The sequence below is a fragment of the Prosopis cineraria genome, unplaced genomic scaffold, assembly GCF_029017545.1.
Source record: "Prosopis cineraria cultivar Desert tree isolate PC_DT_omini unplaced genomic scaffold, ASM2901754v1 PC2, whole genome shotgun sequence".
Classification (NCBI taxonomy): domain Eukaryota; kingdom Viridiplantae; phylum Streptophyta; class Magnoliopsida; order Fabales; family Fabaceae; genus Prosopis; species Prosopis cineraria.
In genome coordinates this window covers 8,850,153-8,876,780 of record NW_026555333.1, presented here as the reverse complement: position 1 = coordinate 8,876,780, position 26,628 = coordinate 8,850,153, and the positions used below count along the sequence as shown (strand labels likewise).

Sequence of the window (26,628 nt, the reverse complement as noted above, 5' to 3'; positions counted from 1 at the left end):
TATCTGTTGCAGCATCCCTTTTCTTCTCATCAGTTCTCTTGATGTCAAAATAGTTTATGAGCATGGGCAATGATACTTTTTTCTGTTCCTGTGAACTTAATTCTTGCATGCCAACAACTGTTCTAGTATGCTTCATGTGTTTAGAAACTCCTCGTCTGTGTTGATTTCGAGCAAGTCATTCATGGATTGACAGAAGAATAATACAGATAATGAGCAAAAGCCCGCCTTATAATGACGTATTCTTGAGAGTAGATTGTACCAGTCAAATGTCAGGAAAATGAATGATTGACCTTTAAATCAGTAACCTTTCTAGAACCAGCTTTACTTGATGACCTTGAAGATCTTTGAATATGATCAGAGCCAATTGTGGCCAATCTTTGTTAAGGATCTTGGCTTGTCTACTTGTGCATAATGTTGTTTTTCTGAAGCTGATGTGGTGATTGGTTCATATTTTAGCAAGCCTGCTCTTAATCGTCTCAAGTGATTTTGAGTCTTCTCAACCCTAAACTTCTTAGTATTTGTTCTGCTGTTCTACATATTCACGTCGTAGTTCACACAACTAAATAAGAATAGTGCAGAAAACTGTGCTTCAAGCAGCGATAACAGGTAAGTGCAGGTAAATGCAGGTCATTTGAACTTTCAAGGAGATTTGCTTGTAAATGCAGGGCATTTGAAGCCTCCTCTGAGCTAAGCGGCGTGTTCTGGTTTTCTGGGTTGACTCTGTAAGCAGCATGAAAATGAGAAATCACCGTCTTCAGTTATTCCAACCAGTTTCAAAGTTATTATCGTGATTAGGGCAGGTTTTGTCGGAGCATCGAAGCGAAAGCGGAAACAAACAAAAGATAAAAAGGAATGACAAGCTTTGATTCCACCATTATAATTTTAATTTAAAAGGGAAGATTAATTAAAAAGGACTCCTCAATGTTGGTGCTTCTCAGAGTTCACACCTCCCCTGGTAATCGCCACACGACACTCACAAATTAATTGTTTCTTGTAAAATTTTGTTATCTAATTTTATTATTGTTAATCACTTTTGTGACACATTAGGTTTTGATAATCTGTTGAGGTATGAGATAGCTGGTGACATTTAAAATTATATTTTTAAGTATTCAAATGAGTCAAAATTGAACAAATTGAATATGTTTATTGTTTGTTTATGAGTAATATGGAGGCATGAAAATTAAGATTATATTTGGTTGGAGAGGAGGAGAGAAAAAAGGAGGGAGAAGGAGAGAGGGGGGATCCCTCCCATTTGAATTTTGAGGGGGAGGGTTTGGAGGAAGGGGAGGAAAATTTTAAAAAAATTTCCTTCCCTTCCTTCCAACTAAACAAACTCTGAAAAGTGAAAGCATCATCTCCTTAAGCCAAGAATAGTCAAAAAAGATTTGAATAACAACTATTGAGGTATCAAATAAATGATGACCTTTAAAATAAGTTTTTTAGTATTCAAATGAATTAAAATTGAACAAATTGAATATGTTTATTGTTTGTTTACGGGTAATATGGAGGTATGAAGATTGAAAGGTTGAAAAATCATTTCCTTAAACCAAGAATAGTCAACAAAATTTGAATAACAACCATGGGAGATTTGACAAACGGAATTAATTGATAACGAGTTAAGAATTTTAAATGACAAAGTCATTCTCCAAAAACGACAACCACCGAGTTTGATTTGGGCTGTCAACTTGAACTACAACGTTGATATATTAAACCCCAAGTTCACCTGTTCTCACAGGCACCTTGCATGCCTGGCCCAAAGAGTCATTTCATCCTTACATTATTTTTTGCTTATGAGATCATTGGTAATGTCAACGGCAAGTTGGAAGATCTGTCTCTGCTCCTATCATTCATAGTCAACTAGCTTTTAAAAAAAAGAAAATGACATACGTTTTGTTTTTTAATGCACATATTTTAAATTTCATTATGTGCCATTTGCAAATTTTTCCCAATAACTAAAAGAATTGATATTTCATTGAAATTATAAAATGGTAATTATTTTATATCAAAATTGAAACTTTATAAGAGGAAGATATTAATAATTATAAAATGATAATATTTTATAACAAAATCCCCTCCATTGATAACGGAGGAGTATTTTTGCTTATCTAAAAAATAATTTATGAAAAAATATCTCACTTATTAGTATAAGATGCCCAGTGCTTTTCAAAAGAAAATACATGAAAAGAAATGCACTTTAACTCTATAATATATTATTTTAATCAGCAAAATCAGATAATAAAAAACCAAATAATAATTGTTTTTTCATTCTTAAGTTCCCCAACTTCAAGCATAGAAGCACACTGCCAAATCGTAATCCAAGAATCCAGGTATGTAATCTCTGTACTTCAAGGACCTAAAAAATAGGACATTTTATACAACTCTTTCAAAGCAAAGGTTGGTTCTTCAATCTTTACATTTTGAGAAATGAGTGATACGGTCTACGTCATCTTTAATACACTTTATTTCATTCGTCTCTAACAGACTTTCTCGTAAAAGCCCTGAACTTACTGGACATACTAACATTGACAGTAAATGAGAGCTCGTGAAATTGACAAAACATGTATTTCCAAGAATGTGAACTCAAAGAGTGTCTTTTCAAGTTTTAAACAAAATTTACATGTAAATGACGAAAAGTTCAGCAGGGGATTCATGCAAATCTGCCCCTGCAACAGTAGCTTACCTCGCACGGCTTCCATGGCAGTGAGAGCAAATCTGGGATTCATGTACTCCACAAAACACAAAGCCATAGCATTATCTCCACTCTGCAAAATGCTTTTTAACTTTAAGAACTATCAAACGTGCATAATAATAAATCAGAATAAGGGACATTCTATAAATTAACATCTATAGTGTAACATTATTAAAGGCCAGTACTATTAACATGTCGATTTAATGAACCAGAGACAGCCGCAAAGGCGTATGCTGATGAAAAACCATAGAAAATATTCCCATATCAGAATTCCACCCACCGACAAACAAAATATTGGATTCCCCAGCTGTATCTGATCTAAGATCGTCAAAATTGCTTTTGATATTGGCCTGCCATTATTCATATCAGCAGCACGCCTGGGTTATTATTACCCAGTGGATACTTGCTTTTGACCCGCTATATATCAGGATCTTCAAGAGATGGAATGGCCAGCCCCAGTTGTAACATGTAACAGTATTAATGGCAGGTTCAGAATGAATTCTTTTTTTTTTTTTTTGGGGTGGGCTAAAGAGATGATTCATTCCTCAGGATAGAGGATACAAACAAGAGAAACTAAGTCAGCAGTTTCTGTTTCTCATCATCCACCGCCTTCTGACAAAAAGAGGGTGGTTGATCGAGAGAGTGGAAATCACCAATACAGTTAGAAGCATTTGCAGCCAAATAATGAGCATAAAAATTTGCTTCCCTATACATGAACTCTAAGGACACACACCAGTTCCCACACAAAAAGAACCTAGCTTGCTCAATAATATCACTGCAGGGACGAAGCTCGTAGTTGTCTCTGAAGATGAGGTTAATTGCTTCAATACAATCAATAAAAATTCTTACCCTTTGAAAACCATTCATCCAGCACAAATTAAGTCCTTGTAGAATGGCAATCACTTCGGTAATGGTCGGTGGAAAATTCCCAACATTTAAGTTGAAGTCCAATACCCGGTCTGCATTGCTGTCACATGTTAGAGGGTAAGAGAATATAATGAAAAAAAAAATATTGAAAAAAAACATAATTAATGAAACTTTATTTTTATTAAAATATCTTATATTTTGATACGCCAAATATCCTTTAAAAGTATAATTTAACTTGGGATGAAGGAGTACTTCAAAAATTAATTATTAAAAATTTTCAAATTATCATGAGTAAATTAGCTCAATGACTTCAAAAAATACAGTTTTCATAAATTATAGATGAGATTTTTGAATATTTTAAAATATAGCTTATTCATAAAATCAATTAGATATTAGTTTTTTTTATCCTCAGAATAAATATATTATTAAAACATAATATATCTCCTATAACTAATCTTTAACTAACTGAATTGTGCCTTCACAATTGTTTTTTTTTTTATCATAGAGGAGAGAAGTCTCATGGCTTTTCTTTTCTCTCCCTCTCTGTTTTTTTCAGGTATATTACAAAGTTGAGATTTGACATTGAAAACTAAACTCTATCATCAAATTATGCATTCTACATTGCATAGTTCAAGATTCGGATTGAAGTTGTCCTGTATTTTATTTTATGGAAGTTAAAGAGTATTATCTATTATCGAATTTTCATCATCTTCATTTATTTGGGTAATATTTTTATTGAATCAATAAATCAATTGTTCATAATTCGTTATTTGTTGTCATTGGTTGATCATGAAATTTGTTTGAATTACTAACAAAAAACACATATTATTCTCCTATTGGTCATGGTTTTTTATTTTATTATTTTAGATATTTGATTTTTTTCGTGATAAGCTAGAGTGTTTAGAATTTTTTACGAACCTAGTTTGATTTGTTTTGGGAAAATAATTATGTTGTTTTCATGTTTAATTTCTAATTTACAATAATATATAAGTGATATACAATAGTATAATCATTGATATACTCTTGCAGATTAACATAATCAGATAATCAGACATAAATTTATTTATTATTGAGATACATCTGTATATCAATAGTGTAGTATCGCGTATTAGTAACATGAAAAACATATAATTATTTATCCAAAATGAATCAAACATAGTTTGCAAAAAATTCTGTAGCTCTGTTTCCCTATCGGCTGCTCCGTTTTATTGATTACCATTGATGTCTCTCACCTCATGTTTGTCTCTCGCTGTCATGACTATGGCTTGCTCACACTACTCTGCTTTCTTCTGTCTTCGAGTTGATCTACTTATTTCTTCCATCGTGACTGTAGCTTGTGTCTGTCTTTCTCGATCGTTTGATTTCTTGTATTTTGAGTCTGTTTTGGTATTTGCAAAAAGCAAAGTGTTATAATTTTAAAAGGAAAATTTTGTAAATTACATATCAACTAAATATTAAAAAAGCCATTTTTAAAATTTAAGAAAGGACAAGCTATTTCTTTTATTTGGTTCTATGATATGGGTTATATGTGCAAAAGCCCCAATTATCATTTACACTGCCCAAATTTATTAGTTGAATTACAAGTATTTAATTATCGTCCATATAGCGTAATTTTACAACTAAAAACAACATATTTATAACTATTTACCACCCAGACAAGACAAATTTATGAGTGCAAGAATGAATATTTATTATCAATAGATATGTTCATAGTATTGAAAATTGATGGACTCGTGTTATGTATCTATGGATATTTGGTTGTTCATTCTTGCTTGTGCATTTCACTTTAAGTTAAATAGTATCCATTAGATATGTTGTGTATTCATGAATATTGTTTTTAAGATTTCATGGATATTGTGTGGTGTATACATGAACATTCTATCTAAAAAAAGGCTTATGCGTCTTTTAGTCTACAACAAAGTTTGCAAGAAGGGCCCTCAAGCCTGTAATGGTTTTTAAATTCTAGTCAATAATTTTTAAAGCAAAGTTTATGATTAAATGAGAATGACTAATGGATTTTAAGAAATGTAATTTTAGTCTTTTGTTGTCTTATAGTTGCAAACTCCAAAAAAAATTATAACAGATCAAATGACAAGAGTAATAATAGTCGGTGTCAAGATGTTAATTTAGTAGATGCTTATACTTCAAATTTTCCAAACCTATTTGATCTTCTATTAATATTTGTCGTAACCTAGTTGAAGGATATATTGTGGATTTTGACTTCTACCATTAACAAAAAGAATGCTTGGCTAATCTTTAAGTAAAATTGTTGGCAAAAAAAAAATCTTCAAAATAAAATGAAGAGGAACATATGGTGCTAGATCTTTCTTGCTATTTTTGGATTAATTGTTGTCCCGCTTCCATACCATTTGTCTTAATTTAATCAAAAGGGTCATGTTTATTTATTTTTTCATTATAGGTTGAGGTTTTCAAGTGAGAAGAGGCTTATCTCTAATGGCTTATTTATTTACGAGTAAGACATTATCACATTAGTTTTGAAACATACCATTATTATAAATCTAGTCCTTGAAGGTTTTCAGATATCAAAATATCTAAACTTTGTCAAATATAAGAATTCAAGAACTATGATGATATGAAGGGGCTTCACAAGTCTGGTATATCATCTATTACTTGCTTGTAGTTGAGATTATGGCTAGAGGAACAATTGTGGAATTTTGTGTCTGAAAGTTTTGGAAGGGAATAATAATGTATTCATGTAACAATGGCAAATATGTACACACAGATGAATATCGGTATCCCTATAATTGAGGGATCCTAATAAAGCTAATAGACAATTTTTTGATCTCCCTATAATCTTTCTTATAATTTTGGCTATTACTATATTTTTAGAGATGTCAATCTTGACTGCTTCAATCAGTCCCCTTCAAGTTGGAGTGTGTAAGTTTGTAACGCCTAACTTGCTTATTAAAGCTTTGAGTCAATCTTTCCTGGGTGCCTTTGTAAATATATCAGCCAGTTTAGTTCTTTGTCCATATTTTTAATGGCTCTTTCTCTCTTGACTGCACCCTTTCTCTTACAAATAAAAGTCCATTTTTGCATGTTTTGTTTGCTCATGGAAGATTGGATTTATGGCAATATGAAGTGCAACTAGGTTGTCACAATGCAGTGGTATGGCTTTGTTTTAGGGTGCTCAAAATTCCTTCATCAACCATCTCAACCAATTTACCTTACTTATTGTCGAAGTCATTACTTGGTACTTAGCTTCTACAGATGATCTGGTGACAACACATTGTTTCTTTAATCTCCAAGATATCGATGAGTCACTAACTTTTACTAAATACCCTATGCATGAATGCCGAGTAAGAGGACACCTAGCCCAATCTGCATTGCAGTAGGTTTCAAGTTGTAGGGACCCTTTTGCTGAAAGTAATATGCCTTGTCTTGTTGTGTTTTTTAGGTAGCGCAACACCCTCTCTAAATATATTGTGTATGCATCTTGGTGAAGCAACAAATTGACTAAGTGAATTTACTACATACACTATGTCGGGTCTCATGATTGTTAGGTATTAAAGTTTTCTTGACATCCTTTTATATCATATAGGCTCTATATATGGATTTTTGTCATCATTTTGCAACTTGTTATACTGTTCTGTTGGGAAGTCACTTGATATGCAATTTTCCATTCGGGCTTCCTTTAGAATGTCCCTTGTATACTTCCTCTGACTTAAGATAATTCCGTATGCTAAGCACACCACCTTGATGCCAAGGAAATATTTGAGCTTGCCAAGATCCTTTATACTAAACTTTTAGTCTACGTGTGCCTTAGTTATTGGCATCTTGAAAAAATTGTCTCTTACTAATAATATGCCATTGACATAAAAAAGGCATGCCATGCATGAAGTCTTAAGCTGTAGCACATACAATAAATAGTCCACCTTACTTTGTCTAAAACTAATCTCTATGAGAGTTTGAGTTAGTTTTTTATGCTAGTTACAAGACACTTGTTTGAGCCTCATATAAAGATTTCTTAAGCTTGCATACACGTGTCTCCCCCATACAAGCGAACCCTTAGGAAATGCACATGTAAATATCTTCATCGAGGTCACTGTGAAGGAAGGCATTGTTAACATCAAGCTGATGAATGGTCTAATCACAAATAGCAGTGACAGCAAGAAGCGTGTGCACTATGATGAGCTTGGCGATAGGAGCAAAGGTATCATGAAAATCTTCACCTTCAATCTAAGTGAAATTGTGAGCTATAAGGTGAACTTTATGACTAGCAACCTTTTCACTAGGTGTGAGCTTGGTTTTATAGACCTATTTAGAGTTGATAACATGCTTTCCTGATGGTAATGAAACAAGAGACCAAGTTTGGTTAGCTTCAAGAGCTAAAATCTCACGCTTCATGGTATCTCGCCAATAAGCATGACAATTAGCTTGAAAAAAAATGTCTTAGGCTCATCGATAGAGCTAATGGCCAAGAGAAAAAGCCTTATAGGATTTAGAGAACTGAGTATAAGAGATATAATGTGAAAGAGATACCTAACCGAGTTGCATGATAAAGAGGGGTGAAGTGCATACAGTTGATGACAATGCAATAGAAGGGGGCAATTCAACTGCATAATCTTCAAGATGCTGAGGCATGGAATGAGAATGCTAACTGTAATGAGTAAATAGTTCAGGTGGCTTTGCAATGTTGGTTTCTTTAGACATAGTAAGACCGTGATCAAGTATGGCAATAGAAGGATCATGCACTCATGAAATGAAGGTGCTTGACCCTCAAAAGCTACAGGATTAGACACAAGAAGATGAGATGTAGGGCTCAAATCATCTTCAATCATACCGTGATTAGGAGATGAAGGCAAGGGAGCCATATGGGAAGTTATAGAGAATGATGATTATGCATATGGAAAGATGGATTAAGTTAACACAATATCTATAGAAACAAAACAAGTGCCAACCGTGGGGTCGTATAATTTGAAGCCCTTTTAGCTGTAAGGGTATCCAACAAAGATACATGCCTTTCCCCTTGCATCAAAGTTGTCACGTTGCCCAGTCAGACGTGCATATGCAAGGCAACCAAATACCTTAAAGCCCGTATAAGTGGGTAAACGACCATAAAGGATCTTGTAAGGTGTCTTATAGTGAAGTGCCTTAGTAGGAAACCTGTTAATGAGATACACGGCTTTAAGCACACATTCTCCCCATAGCTTCAATGAAAGGTTTGTTTGAAAATGCAAAGCCCAAGCAATATCGAGAAGAAGATGATGCTTGCTCTTAATGACACCATTTTGCTGAGGCATATAAGTGCACATGGTTTGTAATAGAACCCTAAGATCTAAATAGAGTTTCAATATGGGCCTAAATTGAAATTCTGACCTATTATTGGCCTTGATCTCCTTTATGACTTGCCTAAATTGAGTCTTTGTCATTAGAAACATTGAAAGATAATGGCCTATATCGAATTTGTGTTTCATTAAATAAACCCAGGTCCCCCTACTGTAATCATCCACAATAGTAAGAAAATAATGTGCTTTTATAAGTAAGGGTACTTTATAACCTCCCCATGTATCACAATGAATTAATTCAAAATAGGAATTTGTTTTTATTAAACTAATGCCAAAAAGAAAACAAGTTTGTTTGCCTCGAATACAAGAGTCACAAATTACATCTTTATTGTCAAGTGGGTGAGAACATAAAGAAAGAGGCTTTAAATTTTGTATGGAAGTATGTCCCAATTGATGGTACCATAAGTCATGCTTTGAGTTTCCTTTAACAGCCATTACCAAGCCCTTTTACTGTAAAGATGTCAAGAAGTAGAGTTTGTCCATGCATTCATCCAGTCCAATCAAGCTCCTCATATTCAAGTCTTGAATCACATAAAAATCAATGAAAAAAATCATAACACAATTAAAATCCTTAGGAAATTTGCTCACACAAAACAAATTGCATTTAAATTCTAGTATATATAACACGTCATCTAGTGTCAATTTTGGTGAAATTATGGTGCTCCCCATCCCTTAAAATGGTATGGATTGCCCGTATTTTCACTAGCAGCATCCTTAAGGCCTTTAGATTTATTATTCTAGCTTGTTCATAAGTTATGTAGACTAAATCCCCTATGTCCACTATCTATAGCCCATTATGCAAGTTCATACCTACCATATTGCCTATAGGTTAGATTGGACCTTTCTCACTCAGATTCAAATATTACAGGAGCTTTGAATACTACTCTTATGTCAGCCTTGGGATTAGGCTATCCTCCCCATTCACCTGTGCAGCCTACAGACCACCATGCTTGTCTCAACGGCCACCCTTCTTCCAATCCGGCAAATAGCCTACCATTTCATAGCACTTATCTTCGGTATGACCTATCTTATGATAGTGGTTGCATCTAGGTTTATCATATCATTCTCTATGACCTCCTTACTCGGCGTTCACTTGAAAAGCCATAATTTCCATCGTGGGCTTGATGGTTACCGAGATTTGCTTCTGTTGTTTATCTTTGGTGACTAAATGATACGTCATGCCAAGAGTAGGTACAGGTGTCATGCTCAAGATCCATGTCTTGATGGTTGAATGGGTGTCTTCTAGACCTATGAGAAAGTCATATAGATGCTCTTTCTCCTTTGTCTTCATTATTTTCTTTTGCACATTGCATTTGCAGCCACCACATGAGCATTTTGGTCATAGCAAAATTGAGTGAAGTTTATCCCAGAAGCCCTTCAACTTGGTGAAGTATGTCAGTACAAAATGTTTCTCTTGCCTTGTGTGAGCTATGGCTCTCCTTAACTCATATAAACGTGCGACGCTTCCTTTTCCAAAGCGCTCCTCAAGATTAGTCCATACTTGCATGTTGTTTTTGCATAGTGTACACTGCTTCTAATATCCTTGTCCATTGCACTTTTAAGCCAACCTTTAATCATAGCATAGCGACACATCTAATGGTTTAGATTTGGAGAGTCCGTAACGAGCATCGAAATTAATCCATCAATAAAACCAATTTTTTTTTTTGGCAAATAAGGCATTACTCATATCATTCACCCATTCCCCATAGTTGCTTTCATGAAGTACCTCTCTGATGAATACTTGCCCCAAATTATTTGAGGTGTGGATGTAATAAGGTGATTGAATGTCCACACCCACATAGCCCCAAATTATTTGAGGCGTGGATGTAATAAGGTGATTGAATGTCCATTGCCTGTGCTATTCTTCTCCTTCCTAATGTTAGTTTTCTCCATAGAAGCAGCTTAGGATCAGAAGACGTTATTCTAACCTCTGCTTTGATACCATGAAAGTTTTGAAAGGGAATAATAATATATTCATATAACAGTGGCAAATTTATACACACAGATGGATATCGATATCCCTATAATTAAGGGATCCTAATAAAGCTAATAGACAATATCCTAACCTCCTATAGCCTTTCTTATGATCTCGGCTAGTACTATATTTACAATGATACTAGTCTTGACTGCTTCTATCAGTGACGTATGCCAGCAACCTTACACTCTTATTTTAATGCACTTGTACCCATTTAGTTATTTATATGGATTGTTCTGCATCACCTTTAACAAGCGGCCATTTTCTCGTCATTTTGAAGTATCTTTCAACGTTAGAAGCACAAATTTTAGTGAACGAGTGAAATATGTTTGTAATGTTGAAGTTGCTTCTAAGGTCTAACATTGAACTTTTCGTTGACCATAACAAGTCCCGTGATCCATCTCTCATCAAAACTAGTTGACATGTTCTACTGGAATAGAATTGAATTGAATGTACTGATCAATTGATATGCAAATTTACAAGTAATTCCATGCTAGATTTTTCTTTTGAAAGAGTGTCTGTGAATTCATAGGATTAAGCATAACCATTACATCAAAAGTAATTTTTTTAATCATGACACAAATCTATTTTTTTAACCCTTCTCGAGAAGTTACACTAATCACCCATACATTGAATTGGATTTTTTTTTTTAACCGAAATGAACTGGGATGTTTAAGCTAATTGAATCACTTGCGAGATATTTGCCAAACTTCTTTCAACATGATCTTGTGAGAAGAATATAATATAAATGTAGACACTTCACTTTGTTTTTTTTTTTTTTTCCCTTTCTCTCCTTTTGATTAATTTATGTAGTGGACAATGACTTTCTTGGGTTGAGTTTGATGCAGGTAATTATCCCCACCATCTTTATATTGCTCCCATCATAGGCGAGTCATCCTTTTTTCCGACAAGAGCAAAGTACAATTAAAAAAGAATTGGTCGATCTATGATCGTATTTTAAAATTTTGATGGTACCACATCAGTGGATTCAGTAGCAGAAATTTTATGCAACGTTTTCGTGACCACATATTGTGATTGAAATAAGCTCTCCATTAACCTGTTAGTTTAGAATAATACTGTGATCTTAACAACAACATCCGGAAATTAATATAATACCCTTGGGAGGGGCATTGACTTGTGAGCCAGCTTCCTCCGGGAACAGAGATGCTGCTAATTCCCATAACAATTGATTTTTTTGTTTAAAAGACAGAAACTTCCAATACTGACAGATGTCAACTTGAAATTACAATTAAAGAAAACATTAATGAGGGAAGTCAGCAAAGTTGGGCATCGTGATTAGTCTCAAACACACTCTTGATATTTGACACGTGTAATGCCTTGCAGGTCCCCTTACCTCCCTCTTTTCAATATACTGTTTCGTTTGAAATTAAATTATGAAACATTTTAGAAGATACCACCACTCAAAGTATAAAATATTTTAATAAAAATAAAATTATATTAATAATATTTTTAATATTTTTTCATAAATAAAATATTAAATAAAAAATATTTTTAAAAGTTTATATTTTTATTTTAAAAAATAAATTTATAAATTATATTAATGAGTTTTATTTTTAAAATTGATTTTGTTTGAAAATATTTTATATTTTTAAAATAAAAAGAGTTGTATTTTTTTTTTGCATTAAATTAAAATTTCAAGTATAAAACTTTAGGACCTAATAATTGTCATTTTTTCTGTTAAGTTTCTCAATCACATTTAATGAACTCTAACACCCAAAACATGATGATGTATTGCTTCAAGCTTCAAAATCTAATAAAAAATAATTTTCTATAAAACTGAATTCCGTCATGCTTCTAAAATTCAGATTTTTAATTTTATAATTTTATAATTAAAACATAATTTAGGAAAAAGAAATAAAATGTAGTGGACTTTTTCCCGGTCTTTCCTGGGAGGAATGAACATAACATGTCTATTACGATTAGCTGAGGTTTTAATTATTTGCGGGCAAGCAAAGCTCATGTCTCGAGTTCTCGATCACGCATATGCTTTTTCTCCTCTGCATAGCTTTCAGACTGTGAGGTGGGAACGTGAAGGTGGTGACTGCGAATTAAGGGGCAGGAGAGGAAGCAAGGACCCGTCCTTACGGTTGACAAAATTTCGGGATTGAACTTCTTTTTGCTTCCTTCTTTTACCTTCTCCCATTCAGTAGGGCAAACTCCAGAATAGAGGCTGAGATGCGTTGCCTCAGACCCGGGGTGCTCTAGTGGTGTGTAAAAATGAAAGGGCGCCATCTTTTTAGGGTTTCCCTGTGATTCTTGCGACTTTACCTTTCCTGGCCTTCTTTCTCATGACTTCTTTTTCCTCCTCTCTCTCTCTGGTCTTATAAGGGTGGTGGTTAATTTGGTTTTATCATCTTAACTTCAATCTCCTATCTCTTGCCAGGCTCTTTCCTTCTCTCCCTACTGTTGATGGGGGTGGATAGAAGCAAAAAAAAAAAAAATCAAAAGTGCTTGAAAAGTTCTAGCCTTAGCTATTTATAGCTGTACCTTCCTCTATAGGAAGTTTGGATCCATTGTTGTTGACCAGATCTGACCAGCCCCATTTCACTTTCGCAGCTCTTAGCTAATCCAGACGTCGCATCGCCCGAAATTTCTTCCACTTTTGGTCTTCTCGGGTTTCTTAGGCATGGAAAATGGTCTTTTAAAATCCACCGTTCTCATTCCATGCGCATTTTCATTCAGAAAAGCAGACGATAACTTGGTTGAAATATGACAGCTTGTGCTGCGTCAGAAGGGTGGGAACATAACCTTATGCACTATCTCAATTGGAATTTTGATGGAGAAGATGCCATCCGCAGTTGCAGTGCCATTAAGAATAGGTAATTCAATCTGTGAAAGCTCGACCACAGCTACCCACGCGGACGTGTCCAGACTTAAGCTGATGACAGATGCGGAGTCGTTAGTTAATTCTATAAGTAAGGTTTCCACCGATACCGTTGCGGATTCTGATGAGGATCTTAATGGTGGCAATCGGGGAGATGAAATTAGTATCACAGCAGTCACACCACCTAAACAGGATACAGGAAGAGAGTCTCCTCTATCAGACATGATATCCCAAAATAAAACCACCCTGGTTGCTGGAGCCCAATTATTAACACCAGAAATTCAGGTGGAAGATGGTTTCTTATCATTGGCAGTCGATCAGATTCTTGACTGCCCTTGTTCAATTTCAGTGGCCAGTAAGAACAGTTGCTTATTGGGACAGGAGTTGGTCGGCTTTAATACGACACCCGGGGCTGCTGATTTGGGAGAAGACGTTGAGGCAGAGATTGTGAGTGAGCACCTTGCTATGGCAGTGAGCATTGATGAAGAGACTGGAATTGGATCTGGCCCTCAGCCTTCTGCAGTTGTTCTTGAGCTGCCTCCTGAAAAGAAGGTGAGCGGAGCCGTTGCTCGCAGTGTTTTTGAATTGGATTATGCTCCGCTATGGGGATATGTATCTATGTGTGGAAGAAGACCTGAGATGGAAGATGCAGTTGCAACTATACCTCGATTTTTGAAGATTCCTATTCAAATGCTGATTGGGGATCGGGTGCTTGATGGAATGAACAAGTGTTGGAGTCAGCAGACGATTCATTTTTGTGGAGTCTATGATGGTCATGGTGGCTCTCAGGCAATTTACTTTCCTTTTTTGTCCTTTCTTATGAAAAAAGTTGTAATTTTTGTTTGTCCATCAATTCACTTTAGTGTTTTCTGCATCGGGCTTTCTTTTATCGTTCAGGTAGCAAATTATTGTCGCGACCGCATTCATTTGGCTTTGGCTGAGGAAATAGAATTTGTGAAGGATGGTCTAATTAGTGGAAGTATCAAGCCCGATTGTCAAAATCAGTGGGAGAAAGCTTTCGCCAATTGCTTTCTAAAGGTTGACGCTGAAGTTGGAGGGAACACAAATTTTGGGGTTATTGCCCCAGAGACAGTTGGTTCCACTGCCGTTGTTGCTATCATTTGTTCATCTCATATCATAGTTGCAAATTGTGGAGATTCAAGAGCAGTTTTGTGTCGAGGCAAAGAACCCATGGCATTGTCGGTGGATCATAAAGTAAGTTACTTCTTGTTCGTCTTGCGTCTCCCCTTGAATTTTAACTGATTTGAAGTTGTTATCTGATTTTTACTTGTATTTGTTAGCCAAATCGGGATGATGAATACGCGAGAATTGAGGCAACTGGGGGCAAGGTGATCCAATGGAATGGTCACCGTGTATTTGGTGTTCTTGCCATGTCAAGGTCTATTGGTACGCTCTTCTTAGTTATAAATTTTTCGATTCATTTTGCGTTTACCTAACGCGCTAGTTTGAGTTTCTTGGAAGTCCTTTTGGCAAGTGGACAATAGGGTTCTATAACTTAAATTTTCTCACGGTACTAGTTTCATTTGTCATCGGATACAAATATAATCGGACTGCAACCACCAGTTGCATAATCTTTTAGAAAGGATTCTGATCTCTTAAATAAAAGATATTCTCATCAAATAAAGATTTATTGATTATTAATCATCTATTCACAATGTCCATATCCTCACTCTTTTTGTGGTGCTCTATTTTGAGTTAAGCCTGGGCTTCCACAGTTTAAAACGCTCATTCTTTAGTCCTGGGCAAAAGATATACAGCTTTTAATTGTCTGCCGTTGTTACTGTGTTTTTTATTTTTTATTAAATAAAAGCTCTGATATGTTGAAAACTTTGGTTCTGTTACTTGTCTTTAATATTGTTTTGGGGGCCTCAGGAAATTGGCATATTTATCTCATTCTTTTCCTCCCGGGAGTCTGTGCAGGACCAAAGCTCTGGGCAGAGCTGAATTCTTTACATCTAATTCGAAGTTTTTTTTTTTTGGGGGGAAATTCAACAGAATTTGACGTTCTTGTGAACATTTAATTGTAATTGTACTCCCGCTAAGGCAGCCAACTTGCTTGCACTTGCAATTGAATCTCCTGCTGCAATTACGTAGTTTTTTGTTCAGCTGACCAAATCCGACATATCGTTGATGCTAATTTCAGGTGATAGATACTTGAAGCCGTGGATTATCCCAGAGCCAGAGGTTACTTTTATTCCACGGGCAAAAGATGATGAATGCCTCATTCTGGCCAGTGATGGTCTTTGGGACGTCATGACCAATGAAGAGGCATGTGACCTAGCACAGAGACGAATACTTCTCTGGCACAAGAAAAATGGCGTTCCATTACCCCAAGAAAGGGGAGAGGGAATTGACCCTGCTGCACAAGCAGCTGCTGAATACCTTTCAAACCGTGCTCTTCAGAAAGGAAGCAAAGATAATACTACTGTGATCGTGGTGGATTTGAAAGCTCACAGAAAATTTAAAAGCAAGACATAATGGTATTAATGGCTTCTTCAAGCGTTCTAGGTTGCTGTGATTGTACAATAGAAAATTTACTATAATCTGCCCATCAATTTTTCATTTGGGCATCTAACACTCTGTACCATAATACATCCATCTTCCTCTAAAACTCTCGACTGGTTAGGAGTCTCCTTATACACTGAGATCTATGTGTTTGACATCTGTCATCAAATTGTACTCATTATTGTGCCGCGGAGTACACTGGCTGAGGTATTTCCTTCATTGTGTTTTAATACATAAACATCAGCTAATTCACATGGCGGTTTTAAGGCTGTGATCTACTGTTGCTTTTTTGTAGTAAGTGGGAGCTGAGTCCAGACTCCAGAAGATGATGTTGGTAATGAATTGATGTCGCTGGCAATGGTGATGCAGTGGTTGTCCTGCAGCAATTGGTGGGGGACAATGAAAACAAAGGTGCCTAAGGAGAACCTCAGCTCCCTTTTTCTTTTGCGCTAGTAATGGTATCATCTGTACAGATCGTGGTTTCCACTGAAGTATGTGATTGTAAACAGGAAACTGGCTTTGTGTAATCTGGATACTACTGTTACATTCTAGAAAATTATCAATTTGCCATGGAAGCAGATTATCTTACATGATAAGCCATAGATATATTGAAGTGTTGTTGCATTATCATGATAAACCAAATTTAACAAACTTGCTGAAACAGTTTTAAGTTAAACAGAACAAGGTTGATTCTTCTTTCCTCTCTTCGCTGGGCAATGGCCTCTGCGTGCTTAAGAATTGTTATGTGGTTCTACTTTTAAGCATACAATGTTTGTACGAAACGGTATGTTTTAAAACATTTTGTATCAAGAATTGTGTTGCTTTTATGTATGTATATTTGATTGTTAAATCTCAAAGCATCGTGAAACGGGGATGGGAATCATATTTGCTTTATTATATATGAAAGAAGTATTGAATGCTGAAGGCCACCTGAAACCTTGTAAATCCTTTTTTTTTTTATTTTTATTTTTATTTTTCGCCTGAGTGCTAATATGGATTGAAGCATGAAAAGCACTATAAAGATAGGCATCTCTGGTTATTTAGGTTCTGTTTGGTACAAAGGATTAAAAGAGTGATAGCAGGATTGAGATTAGGTAATATCAAGTTTTTTAGTCTGGTAGGTTGGAATGAAAAATTTGATGTCAAGTTCAATCCCATTTAGGGTGAATACCTAGAATCATCTCTCTCTTAGTATTGAAAAATCAATCCCAAGACAAAAAATCTTTGGACCAAATTGCTCCTTGCTCCATGCTCCTGTCTTGTCAAAGTTGTCTCCAACTTTGTTATCAACACTGTCTTCCACCCTTGATGGTGACGTTGTGCCGACGACGCCATCTTTCACCTATGGCAACCATATTCAGTTACCGTTCTCGTGTCTTAGATCATCAATTGCAAGGCCTCATGTCCCAAATTTAAAATCGCAAGGCTTGATTTCCCCCTTGTGTCTTGGATCTCAAATCATGTCTCAAATCTCATAGCTTTAGGATTGGCAAGCCCTTCTTCCTCGTGTCTCAGATCTCAAATCACACAGTTGAAGTAGTGGCCGGAGCTAGGGATAGTGTTAAAGTGAGCCTACCAAAGAAAGCACACATATCAAATCCGCATGGTTTAGCAGCTGCATGAATTTCTATTTTTTTTCCCCCTCCTTGAGCTTTCCCGTGACAAAGAAAGCATGATGAAGATGGGATGAGGGATGAGTTTGGGTTCAACATAATAGTGGGAGGAGATGAGGGTTCTGTGTCTTTTTTGCAATTTCTTTTTTGTTAATCCCAGTTTCATTTTTTTTAATCATATGACATACAAATATGATTTTAAAACTTATTCTCATTTTCAGTTCCAACCTCAATCTTAGTCCCAAGACTAAAATTTGGAACCTCTAATTAAGAAGGAACAACTCTTGCTAGTTGATCAAGCACTCGTGATTGTTAATCTTTGGGTATTGATTTGCTTTAATGAATGAAAATTTTGATAGCTTCAATGTTTGGATTTTTATTATGTACTCCTTCATCTCAAATTATAGGACACTTTTAAAGAATATTTAACATCTCAAAATATAAAATATTTTAATAAAAATAAGATTTTATTAATAATATTTTTTTAATATTATCCTTCTCATAAACTCTCTCTCTTTAATATCCTTTTATTAATAGAATATTAAATAAAGAATATTTTTAAAAGTTTACATTTTTATTTTAAAAAATTAAGATTGTAAAGTGTGTTTAATAAACTTTATTAATATGTAAATTGTTAAAAGTGCTTTATAATTTAAGACAGAGAGACTGAAAAAGTGCTTCTTCCTCCCATTGATGCAAGCCTCATCTAAAGTATCTATCTCAATCTTGATATTTAAAAATGCACCCGTTCTTATGGCAATTAAATAAGGGTAAGAATGAAAAAAAAAAAAAAAACTTTTTCACATCCCACACAAAATATGGTCCTCGCCTACCTTGTTTTCCAAAAATTGGGTCTTGATAAATCAAGGGATGGAAGACCGTATGAAACAAGTTGAGAGCTGAAAGCATCTCCGTCCCCAGGCCCACAGCTGTCTTCTTTGGTGAAGGAGAGCGAGACAAGCAAACAGCTTTGAAAATGCCTCAGTAGCATGAAAATCCCAATTTTTTTTTAATTATTGTTTTATTGTTTGGTTTTATCCAGCTTATCCCAAATCAGTTTGGGTTTTATCCAAACGTGCTCATACTCTCTAGTCCATTTCATATTTCATCCCCCAAGCCTTTTTCCAGCAGATGGCTCCAATGTCCCAATGCCAGCTGCTTTGGAATATTTCGTGCCCAGACGAAAGTCATAGTAATTTAAAACTCGGATTAGTTGAAAAAATAATATAAAAAAAGGGTACTGAAACATAAGGTTAAGCCTATTATTATCATTGCGGATGAGCGGATAGGCGCTCAAGTTGTATTATTAGGGCATATAGCAGAGATATTATAGTGTCACAAAAGCAGATTGCACCACAACTTGAGTCTAGAAAAACATGCGCCAAAACGAGAGGAAGCATAGGGTAGTCAGTATTTCCTGTATGCCAACTCCTTCACAGCCAGGGTCAGATGTTGCTCATTCGTAACACTCCGAACCCATGACGCATTGATATGAACCCGCTCCAGGCTCTGCTTCAACGTCCTAGCTATTGAAGGCTGCGAACGGGTGGCAAAGAATTCCTCTACTTCTTTTGCCTTCTCAAACGAAGCAAACTGCATGGATAGCACACAATTTTAGAGAGATCCATGGAGTGCTAACCAAGCTCAATAGTACGAAGTACAGAGGCATACCGGTGAGACAGCTGCACTAACAAAGCGAGTTATCAAAAATCCTGAGCCATACATCTTAAAGAGATGTTCCCAATTCTCCTGCAAGGCAGCAGAGCAACAGTTAGAAGTGATACAACATCATCACATCCACTATATACACGTCACGCTTTCTGTTCAAAATTAAGGTGATATTTCATGCATTGATGGCCTAAAGTTGCCACAAAAAAAGGAGCATTAAATCCAGACATTCACTGTCGGAGCAGAATTTTGATGTACAAAGTAAGATGGGTTCCCTAACTCAGAAATCTGGCCCTGCAACTAGAACTTTTAATAGCAATTACAATCTACATCAGATGAATTGACCCTAAGTCCCTAACTCAACATTGATCATCTTTGAACACGTCAGGAAAATAAAATTAAAATAGCTAATATTGCAGTTTATACAAGAATTCACTTCAGCAATGTATATTGCACTTAATATGACAACTGGTTGTGTTATTTACCTTGAACCATGTCCAAGTTACTTCTCGTCCTTCCAGACTAACAGCAAGTCCGAAAACAGCATCCTGACTTCGTACCTTGACCATAAAAAGAACCAACATGTAAAGCTGAAATCTATATATAATTTTATCACCAAAAAAAAAAAAAAAAATCTATATATAATTCTAGACAAACGCTAGTAAATGTGTGTTCTGACTTCAACACAAACAATATATGACAAACTTGATACCTCGGAAGACAACATAAAGTTAAGGGCTTCAAGAATTAGGTCTGGATCATGTGAAGATGCCAATGAGCCTACAAGAATCCAAAGTTAAGAGGTATCTTGGCCTTAAAAAATCCAAGTATAAAAGAATTCTGCTTGACTACAAGGTATGTCATTACTTAGAATGCGTGTTTTTTCCTGGCTTAGGTCAGATTCCCGATAAACATTGAGAAGAGATTCATAACCAAAACGGTTAGATTTGCTTGCCCTTTGCATCACCGCCACATAGGTTGCCTGCCAACATAGTTCACAATAATTATAAGCAGGAGCAATTTGGGGGAATTTTCAAGCATTGAACTAAGGCTGAAGATAACCTTTCTTGTATCAGGTGGAAGAAGTTGTGTACTTCTGTCTTCTAAGAATGCCTGAAAACGCCTGTTTGCTTCATCCAGTGTCGGATCATGTCCAAAAACAGCAAGGGCTGTCAAAACTTCTCCTCTCAACATTGCGTCTAGATGGCTTTCACCTGGTTTAGGGTCCCAGCCAAGCTTCCTGAAGAGATAAAGTAAAAGGATGATGTTTAAGGGGGGAAAATCTACACAAATAGACGTATATGTGAAAGGATCACTTTTAGGGTGTTCAGAATTTACATTCAGTTAGCAACACAATAATTAGCATAAGCAATATATTGTATAACATGGCTCGTAGCACATAACAACTCTGGTAAACTTGCTTATGTTCTCCCAATCATTATCTACATTACTGAAGCCATGGGAATGTTAACATGGGGCATTTGCTACAAAATTTAGAACAAATTGTAATTGTAATGATTCATATATCTAACAACTTACTCAGCAGAGAACTGGAGAAGGTTAATAAAGAATTGCTTAATGTAGTCTAGTAACTCTGGTACAGCATCGGCAGCAATCCTTTCAACTTTATAACTTACCTGAAAATGAGGCTTGAATTAGAATAAAAACAATGATAAGTAATGAAATAGCAACATTCAGAAATGACATTACAGTAATTAGGTTAGATAACACGATATAATCAAGTTCCTCCCTGTAGGCTCCCATCAAGGCAAGCAGGGAGGTCAATGTTTCCTTGCGAGCCATACAAAGTGCATATAAATCATCCAAAATGCCTGTCAAAGAAACAATTGAATTAATGGCCATTTCCTTTACCACTATCAAAAGTGTCAATCACTAATCAATTTACCAAATCGGTCTGTTGCAGATAATAATTGCTTTTCTACTGCATATCTGAGTCTAGCTGCAAGCCCTCATCATATTTCACCCTGTAAAAACCAGTCTGATCCACATTTAGTTTTATCCAAGAACGTGGTCCTATTTCTTGAGGAATCTGAGAGCCAAAAAGCTCATTGACATCACGTGTTTCAGTTTTTTCTTGCAGAAGGAAATTCTTGCAAACATCATATGATCCAAGGCACAATGTTGTTGGAACAATCCAATGGCCTTCTCCTTGGGCACCACTAGACAAGAATTGTGACTGCCAATTAACACAGAAAGCTTATAAGTTACAAAGCATGGAAGAAGGGATTTTCTTATGAAGACAGTCATAACAAGGAACTTGTGGAACAATAAAGATAGAATAGAACCTGCTCAAACTCCAATTTCTGATTATTGACTCTAACGGAGACAACAGGGTACCCCTTCTGCTTTGTCCAAGAGTCCATTAATTTGTTCACAGGTTCACCAGATCCTTCCTCAAGGGCAGCCCACAGATCCTCAGTCTTAGCATTTGAGCATGCGTATCTTTTTATATACGAAGCCAGTGACCTCTATTTGTATGACCAAGCAACATATAATTTGATCTCAGTATTACAATATGCACATATCACATTTTGTATGGTTTATTAATATATGATATTAAACACGTGCATCAAAGGATCTTCACATCATCAGCAGGCTACATTGTCCACATGTGCCTTTCATTGTTGAGTTCAATGAAAGTTACATAGTGTTAGGTCTCAACTCTAGTAGTATCTATCAAATATACAAATCTCAACTTAAAATAAAGAAGTTGTGGTTAGGGTGTATCTATCTGAAGTTTTAGACTCCTCTTTTCTCTGTCTACTTGCAATAAATAATAATGACATAAAAAGTGTATTGGCAAGTCAATGAACAAGCTGTCTTATATATCGCAAACTTGATATTGCAACCTATTCAGCCTACCCCACCCAATTTAAAGTTTAAAAACCCAAGTCAATCAAGTTGAGAGAAAACTCAACACAGCAGCTTAACTGTGTCCACGCCAACCATAAACTAATATCTTATACGATTGGATTACCACAGTTTCCTATTTCATAACTCTTTCAAATTTAGCATTCAACATGCATAATTTCCAATCACTGACCTGAAAGCATTCAGCGCCAAGATAGCTTTGTAGCATCCTGATTACAGATGCACCTTTCCTATAACTTATTGCATCAAATATTTCATCAATCTCATGGGCATGATTTATTTCTACCTGCAAAGAGAATTAATTTACTTAGGTTGAAATTACAATGAAAAAACAAAACAATCAATTAAACATTAATCAGGGGTTACCAAAAGGATAGGTTATCGTTGTTGTTCCAATATTGAACGCTAAATGTTTTATACCATATAAACTAACATTATGCACTTGTACATAGACACACACATATATTATACATTCTATTACTCTATACTATTAATTCATATATCCCACAAGGTCGGATAAAATTAAACAACAAATTACCTATAGAATGTGAAGCCCAAAAAAATAAAATGAAGCATTTAAAATACCTCAATTGGGTGGGATTCTGCAAGGCCATCTAATTTAAGACCCTCAGTCGTTTCATGAAGAAATTGAGACCATATTTTCCACTCAGGAAACAAGCTATCAGTTGCTAGATAGCTAACCTGAGTACACCAATCATCAAGAAGAAGAATAAGAATGAGACACTATGATAGCAATGATAAAAAAACATATGAGCTATAAATCTTACCCATGTTGCAAAACCTTCATTCAGCCATAAATGTGTCCACCACTCCATTGTAACAAGATTGCCAAACCATTGATGAGCCAATTCATGAGCTACAACAGTAGCAACCTTAACAGAAACCACAGAAAATTTTTTACAATTGACATCTAGCAATCAGAAATTAGTTTTACACCATGAATAAAGAAACTTTGAAAATAAGCAAACTACCCTCTGCTTATTGGCAGCAGCAGAATTCTGATCATCATAGAGTAAAGCAGTCTCTCGATATGTAACCAAACCATAATTCTCCATGGCTCCAGCCGCAAAATCAGGAATTGCAATCATATCCAATTTTGGCAGAGAGTAAGGGGTTTCAAAATAACTGTCATGTTATCATAATTAGTGGTGTATTGAATGACAAATGATGCAGCCTGGCCATCTAAACCTAGCAATGTAAACTGACTACCACAACATTTAACATGTAATCCAAGATATCCACCTAACTTGACTTCATAAACCTAAGATATGATTATTGACAGCAAAAATGGATTGAAAATATGACACTGAAAAAGTCTGATGCATTATAGGATCATACGGTTAATTTAAGAATGGATTACAAAATCCCCCTCTTTAAAACACGCACGCACTCACGCACACATTTATTCATGTTAATTAATCATTTTCTTTGCCTTACCTTTAGAATGCCAAACTTTCTTTGGAAACATAAAAATTAGACTGAACTGCAGTGTAAGATCAAATCATGAAAATAGATTAATTGAAGAATATGTGGAAGCCCGTCATGAGGGTGTTATTGTATCTTCTCCCCACCCACCCCCCACAGTCAATTTCATTGATGTACTTAGGCTATGGACACAAAAATTTTAAGATCAGGAATAAAATAGTCCCAAAAGTTTTGAGTGATATATTAAACTTGCAGGGAAATCAACTTTTCAGGGGTGGTTTTTATTAGATTTTCACCCAAAAAAAAAAGATTTTAACAGCTCAAACTTACTGTTTGAATAGTTCCAATGTCTTCACAGCAACATATAGTGCAAACTTCCCCTGATTTGCCTTACCAACTTGACAGTAAACTCGGACTTTCACCCCTGTAAGAATGTTAAATTGCAGTAAGAAGAAAATGACTAATACAACCTCAAGTCCCATAGGGCGCATGATATTACCATCAGAGGTATGGTCTTCCACAAAATCAAACAAACCAACAACAACTGCAACCAAATATGTAGACATGATTGGCGATTCTTGATATGAAACTGTTTTAGTATTGCCATTTATTTTTTCTTCAATGACTGGCATGTTGGAAAGGGCTGTGAGCTCTGAAGGCACGTCCAATGTGATCTTGAAAGTAGCCTGCAAGGTCAACCTCCTGTGAATAGTGTGCCCAAAATCAAACTATTCTTCATTTGTTAGCACAATAAAAAACCAAAAGTCCATCAAACCTGCCCCACCTAAAATGGCCTTAGCACCTAAGCAATGAACCAAAGGACGGCTTATTTACTTGAAACCCTACACTTTTGTTCCAAAATTCAAAATTCTACCCATCAAAATGCTTAGAAAAGGTGTGTTTACTCTAGAAGGTGGGACACAGACAGACCTTGCAAGCAGGTTCATCCCAGCAAGGAAAGCATTTTCTGGCATCAGCTGGTTCAAACTGAGTAACAGCCATATTCTTCTTCTCACCATTATGCTCATATTTGCTACAAAAGGATAAAAGAAAACCCAAACCATTTTCAATATATGCTGGATTATAAAAAAAAAAAATACTGGTTTACGACAGAAAAAGCATTTGTAAATTGACATCCATCAAGTTTCCAGGTTAAAAATTGAAAAAGTGTAATAACTATAAAAATCTTGTACCATATGTGCTATATGGTTTTGTTGTAAAAGACACGGACTTTGATCTTGGAAAGTTTTGAACTCGGCAAAATCAACAAAGTTGATTAAAAAAGAAAAAATCAGTAATCAAAGTGCAGCAGAGTTCAAGTTGTCAAATCATTTTATTTGAGCTTTTGGGTACCAGTACAAACTTCAAAAACAATAAAAAAATACCTAACAATGTTTACCTTCTGTAAAATCCTTTCATTCTATCATTCAAGGTTCCTTCAAATTGAATAGTCAAAACACCTAACCCAATCGGCAGGGTGTCTGGAAACTCTAATACCAGAATCTCGTCTTGTTCAAACAGCTCGACTCTTGAAGGCTTGAAAACCTGCATAGACATCCTCTCATTCTACATCAGCAACAACCAATAGAACTGCAAAGTTTTAAAAATCCTCTCACCCTCTCATAGCCTAAAAATATAGATGCAAGAACTGCAAAGTTATCAATCAACACCACATTAGCTCAAAAATCAGAGAAAATAAACCAACAAGCGAGTCTTACCATAGCAAAATCAATTACGTCCATTTGTCTACTACAAAATGCTCAAAGTGGGGGAAGGCGCGCTTAACCTTCTAACAAGTTGCAATTAGCGACATTTACCGTAGATGCAATATCCGTTCGTGCATCCAGATTCTCGTGAGAGAGCAACCGAATCAGAAACCATGGATCTAAACATTTTTTTTTTTTGTAAAATTTAGCTCTATTCATCTTATGGCAGTTCGAATGCGAGAGAGAAGTTTCAATAGGACAGAGTCTTTATCAAGAGCTCAACAACAATAACAAGAAAAAGCTTATCCCACCAAGCGGAGAATGAAGAGCTCGGGAAAAAATTAACAAGCTATAGAACAGAAAAGGTTGACCAACACTCGCCCATCGACCAATGCTAGTGTGAACTATGAGTCCAGAGGGGGGAAAAACAAACTTGTAAAACTTCCGGCACCATACTTGGCCCCTGAAAGTCTTGTACAATTTTTTTTTTAACAGTCTTGCACGAAGTACGCTCTAAAATATAGTATAACTGCCATCACAAGCAACCCCTCTCTTCCGATTTTGAAAAGGGAAAAAAAGGACTCGATACCTTAGAGGAATCTCGGTTTGTGAAGGATGCGGCATCGTCACTGACGGAGAGCTCAGCGGCATTGAGAACGATGTAACTGGTAGCGGCGACGATGTTGAGGTCAATGGCGACAGAGCCAGAGAAGCAGCAGGCGACGAGGTCAGGTTGGAGCCTTACGTCGTATCGTTTCGGAACAGCGAATTTGGGAAGACGAGGCTGACCCTTGAACTGATCCATTCTTTCTGCTGGTAGGTGACTGACAAAACAGCGAGGTATTCACTTGGGTTCCGGTGACAGCCCTGGGCAAACGAGTACCCAATTTATATGCAGTGTCTTAAGGTGGCTTTCCAGCCCCAAGTCTAGGATTGGGGAACTTTGTTTTTTAGATGAAATAGTAAATTTAATTATAGATTATTTTTTAAATAGCATCTAATAATTTAAACTATTATATATTTTAAAATAAATTATAAATTTTTAATCACAAACTATTTTTTTAAAATACTAGATAACTAATACTATGAAAA

At 35.8% G+C, this 26,628-nt stretch overlaps 2 protein-coding genes across 2 annotated transcripts; one reads left to right on the top strand and one right to left on the bottom strand.

The window, feature by feature from the left end:
* Positions 1-12,787: 12,787 nt before the first annotated feature.
* LOC129303364 (protein phosphatase 2C 53-like) lies at positions 12,788-16,799 on the top strand. The gene is made up of 5 exons (XM_054942641.1): positions 12,788-14,474; positions 14,583-14,900; positions 14,987-15,092; positions 15,850-16,418; positions 16,507-16,799. The coding sequence occupies exons 1-4, from the start codon at positions 13,638-13,640 to the stop codon at positions 16,182-16,184; spliced, it is 1,596 nt and encodes a 531-aa protein (XP_054798616.1). The 5' UTR covers positions 12,788-13,637; the 3' UTR covers positions 16,185-16,418; positions 16,507-16,799.
* A 2,266-nt stretch (positions 16,800-19,065) lies between these two features.
* LOC129303363 (aminopeptidase M1) lies at positions 19,066-26,417 on the bottom strand. The gene is given in 20 exon segments (XM_054942640.1): positions 19,066-19,417; positions 19,496-19,573; positions 19,978-20,052; positions 20,205-20,272; positions 20,360-20,474; positions 20,555-20,732; positions 21,032-21,129; positions 21,203-21,324; positions 21,399-21,461; positions 21,464-21,689; positions 21,799-21,981; positions 22,557-22,670; positions 22,970-23,086; positions 23,173-23,277; positions 23,377-23,530; positions 24,161-24,254; positions 24,330-24,516; positions 24,761-24,863; positions 25,230-25,375; positions 26,126-26,417. Coding segments are annotated over 20 exon segments (2,628 nt in total). The 5' UTR covers positions 26,342-26,417; the 3' UTR covers positions 19,066-19,231.
* Positions 26,418-26,628: the final 211 nt, after the last annotated feature.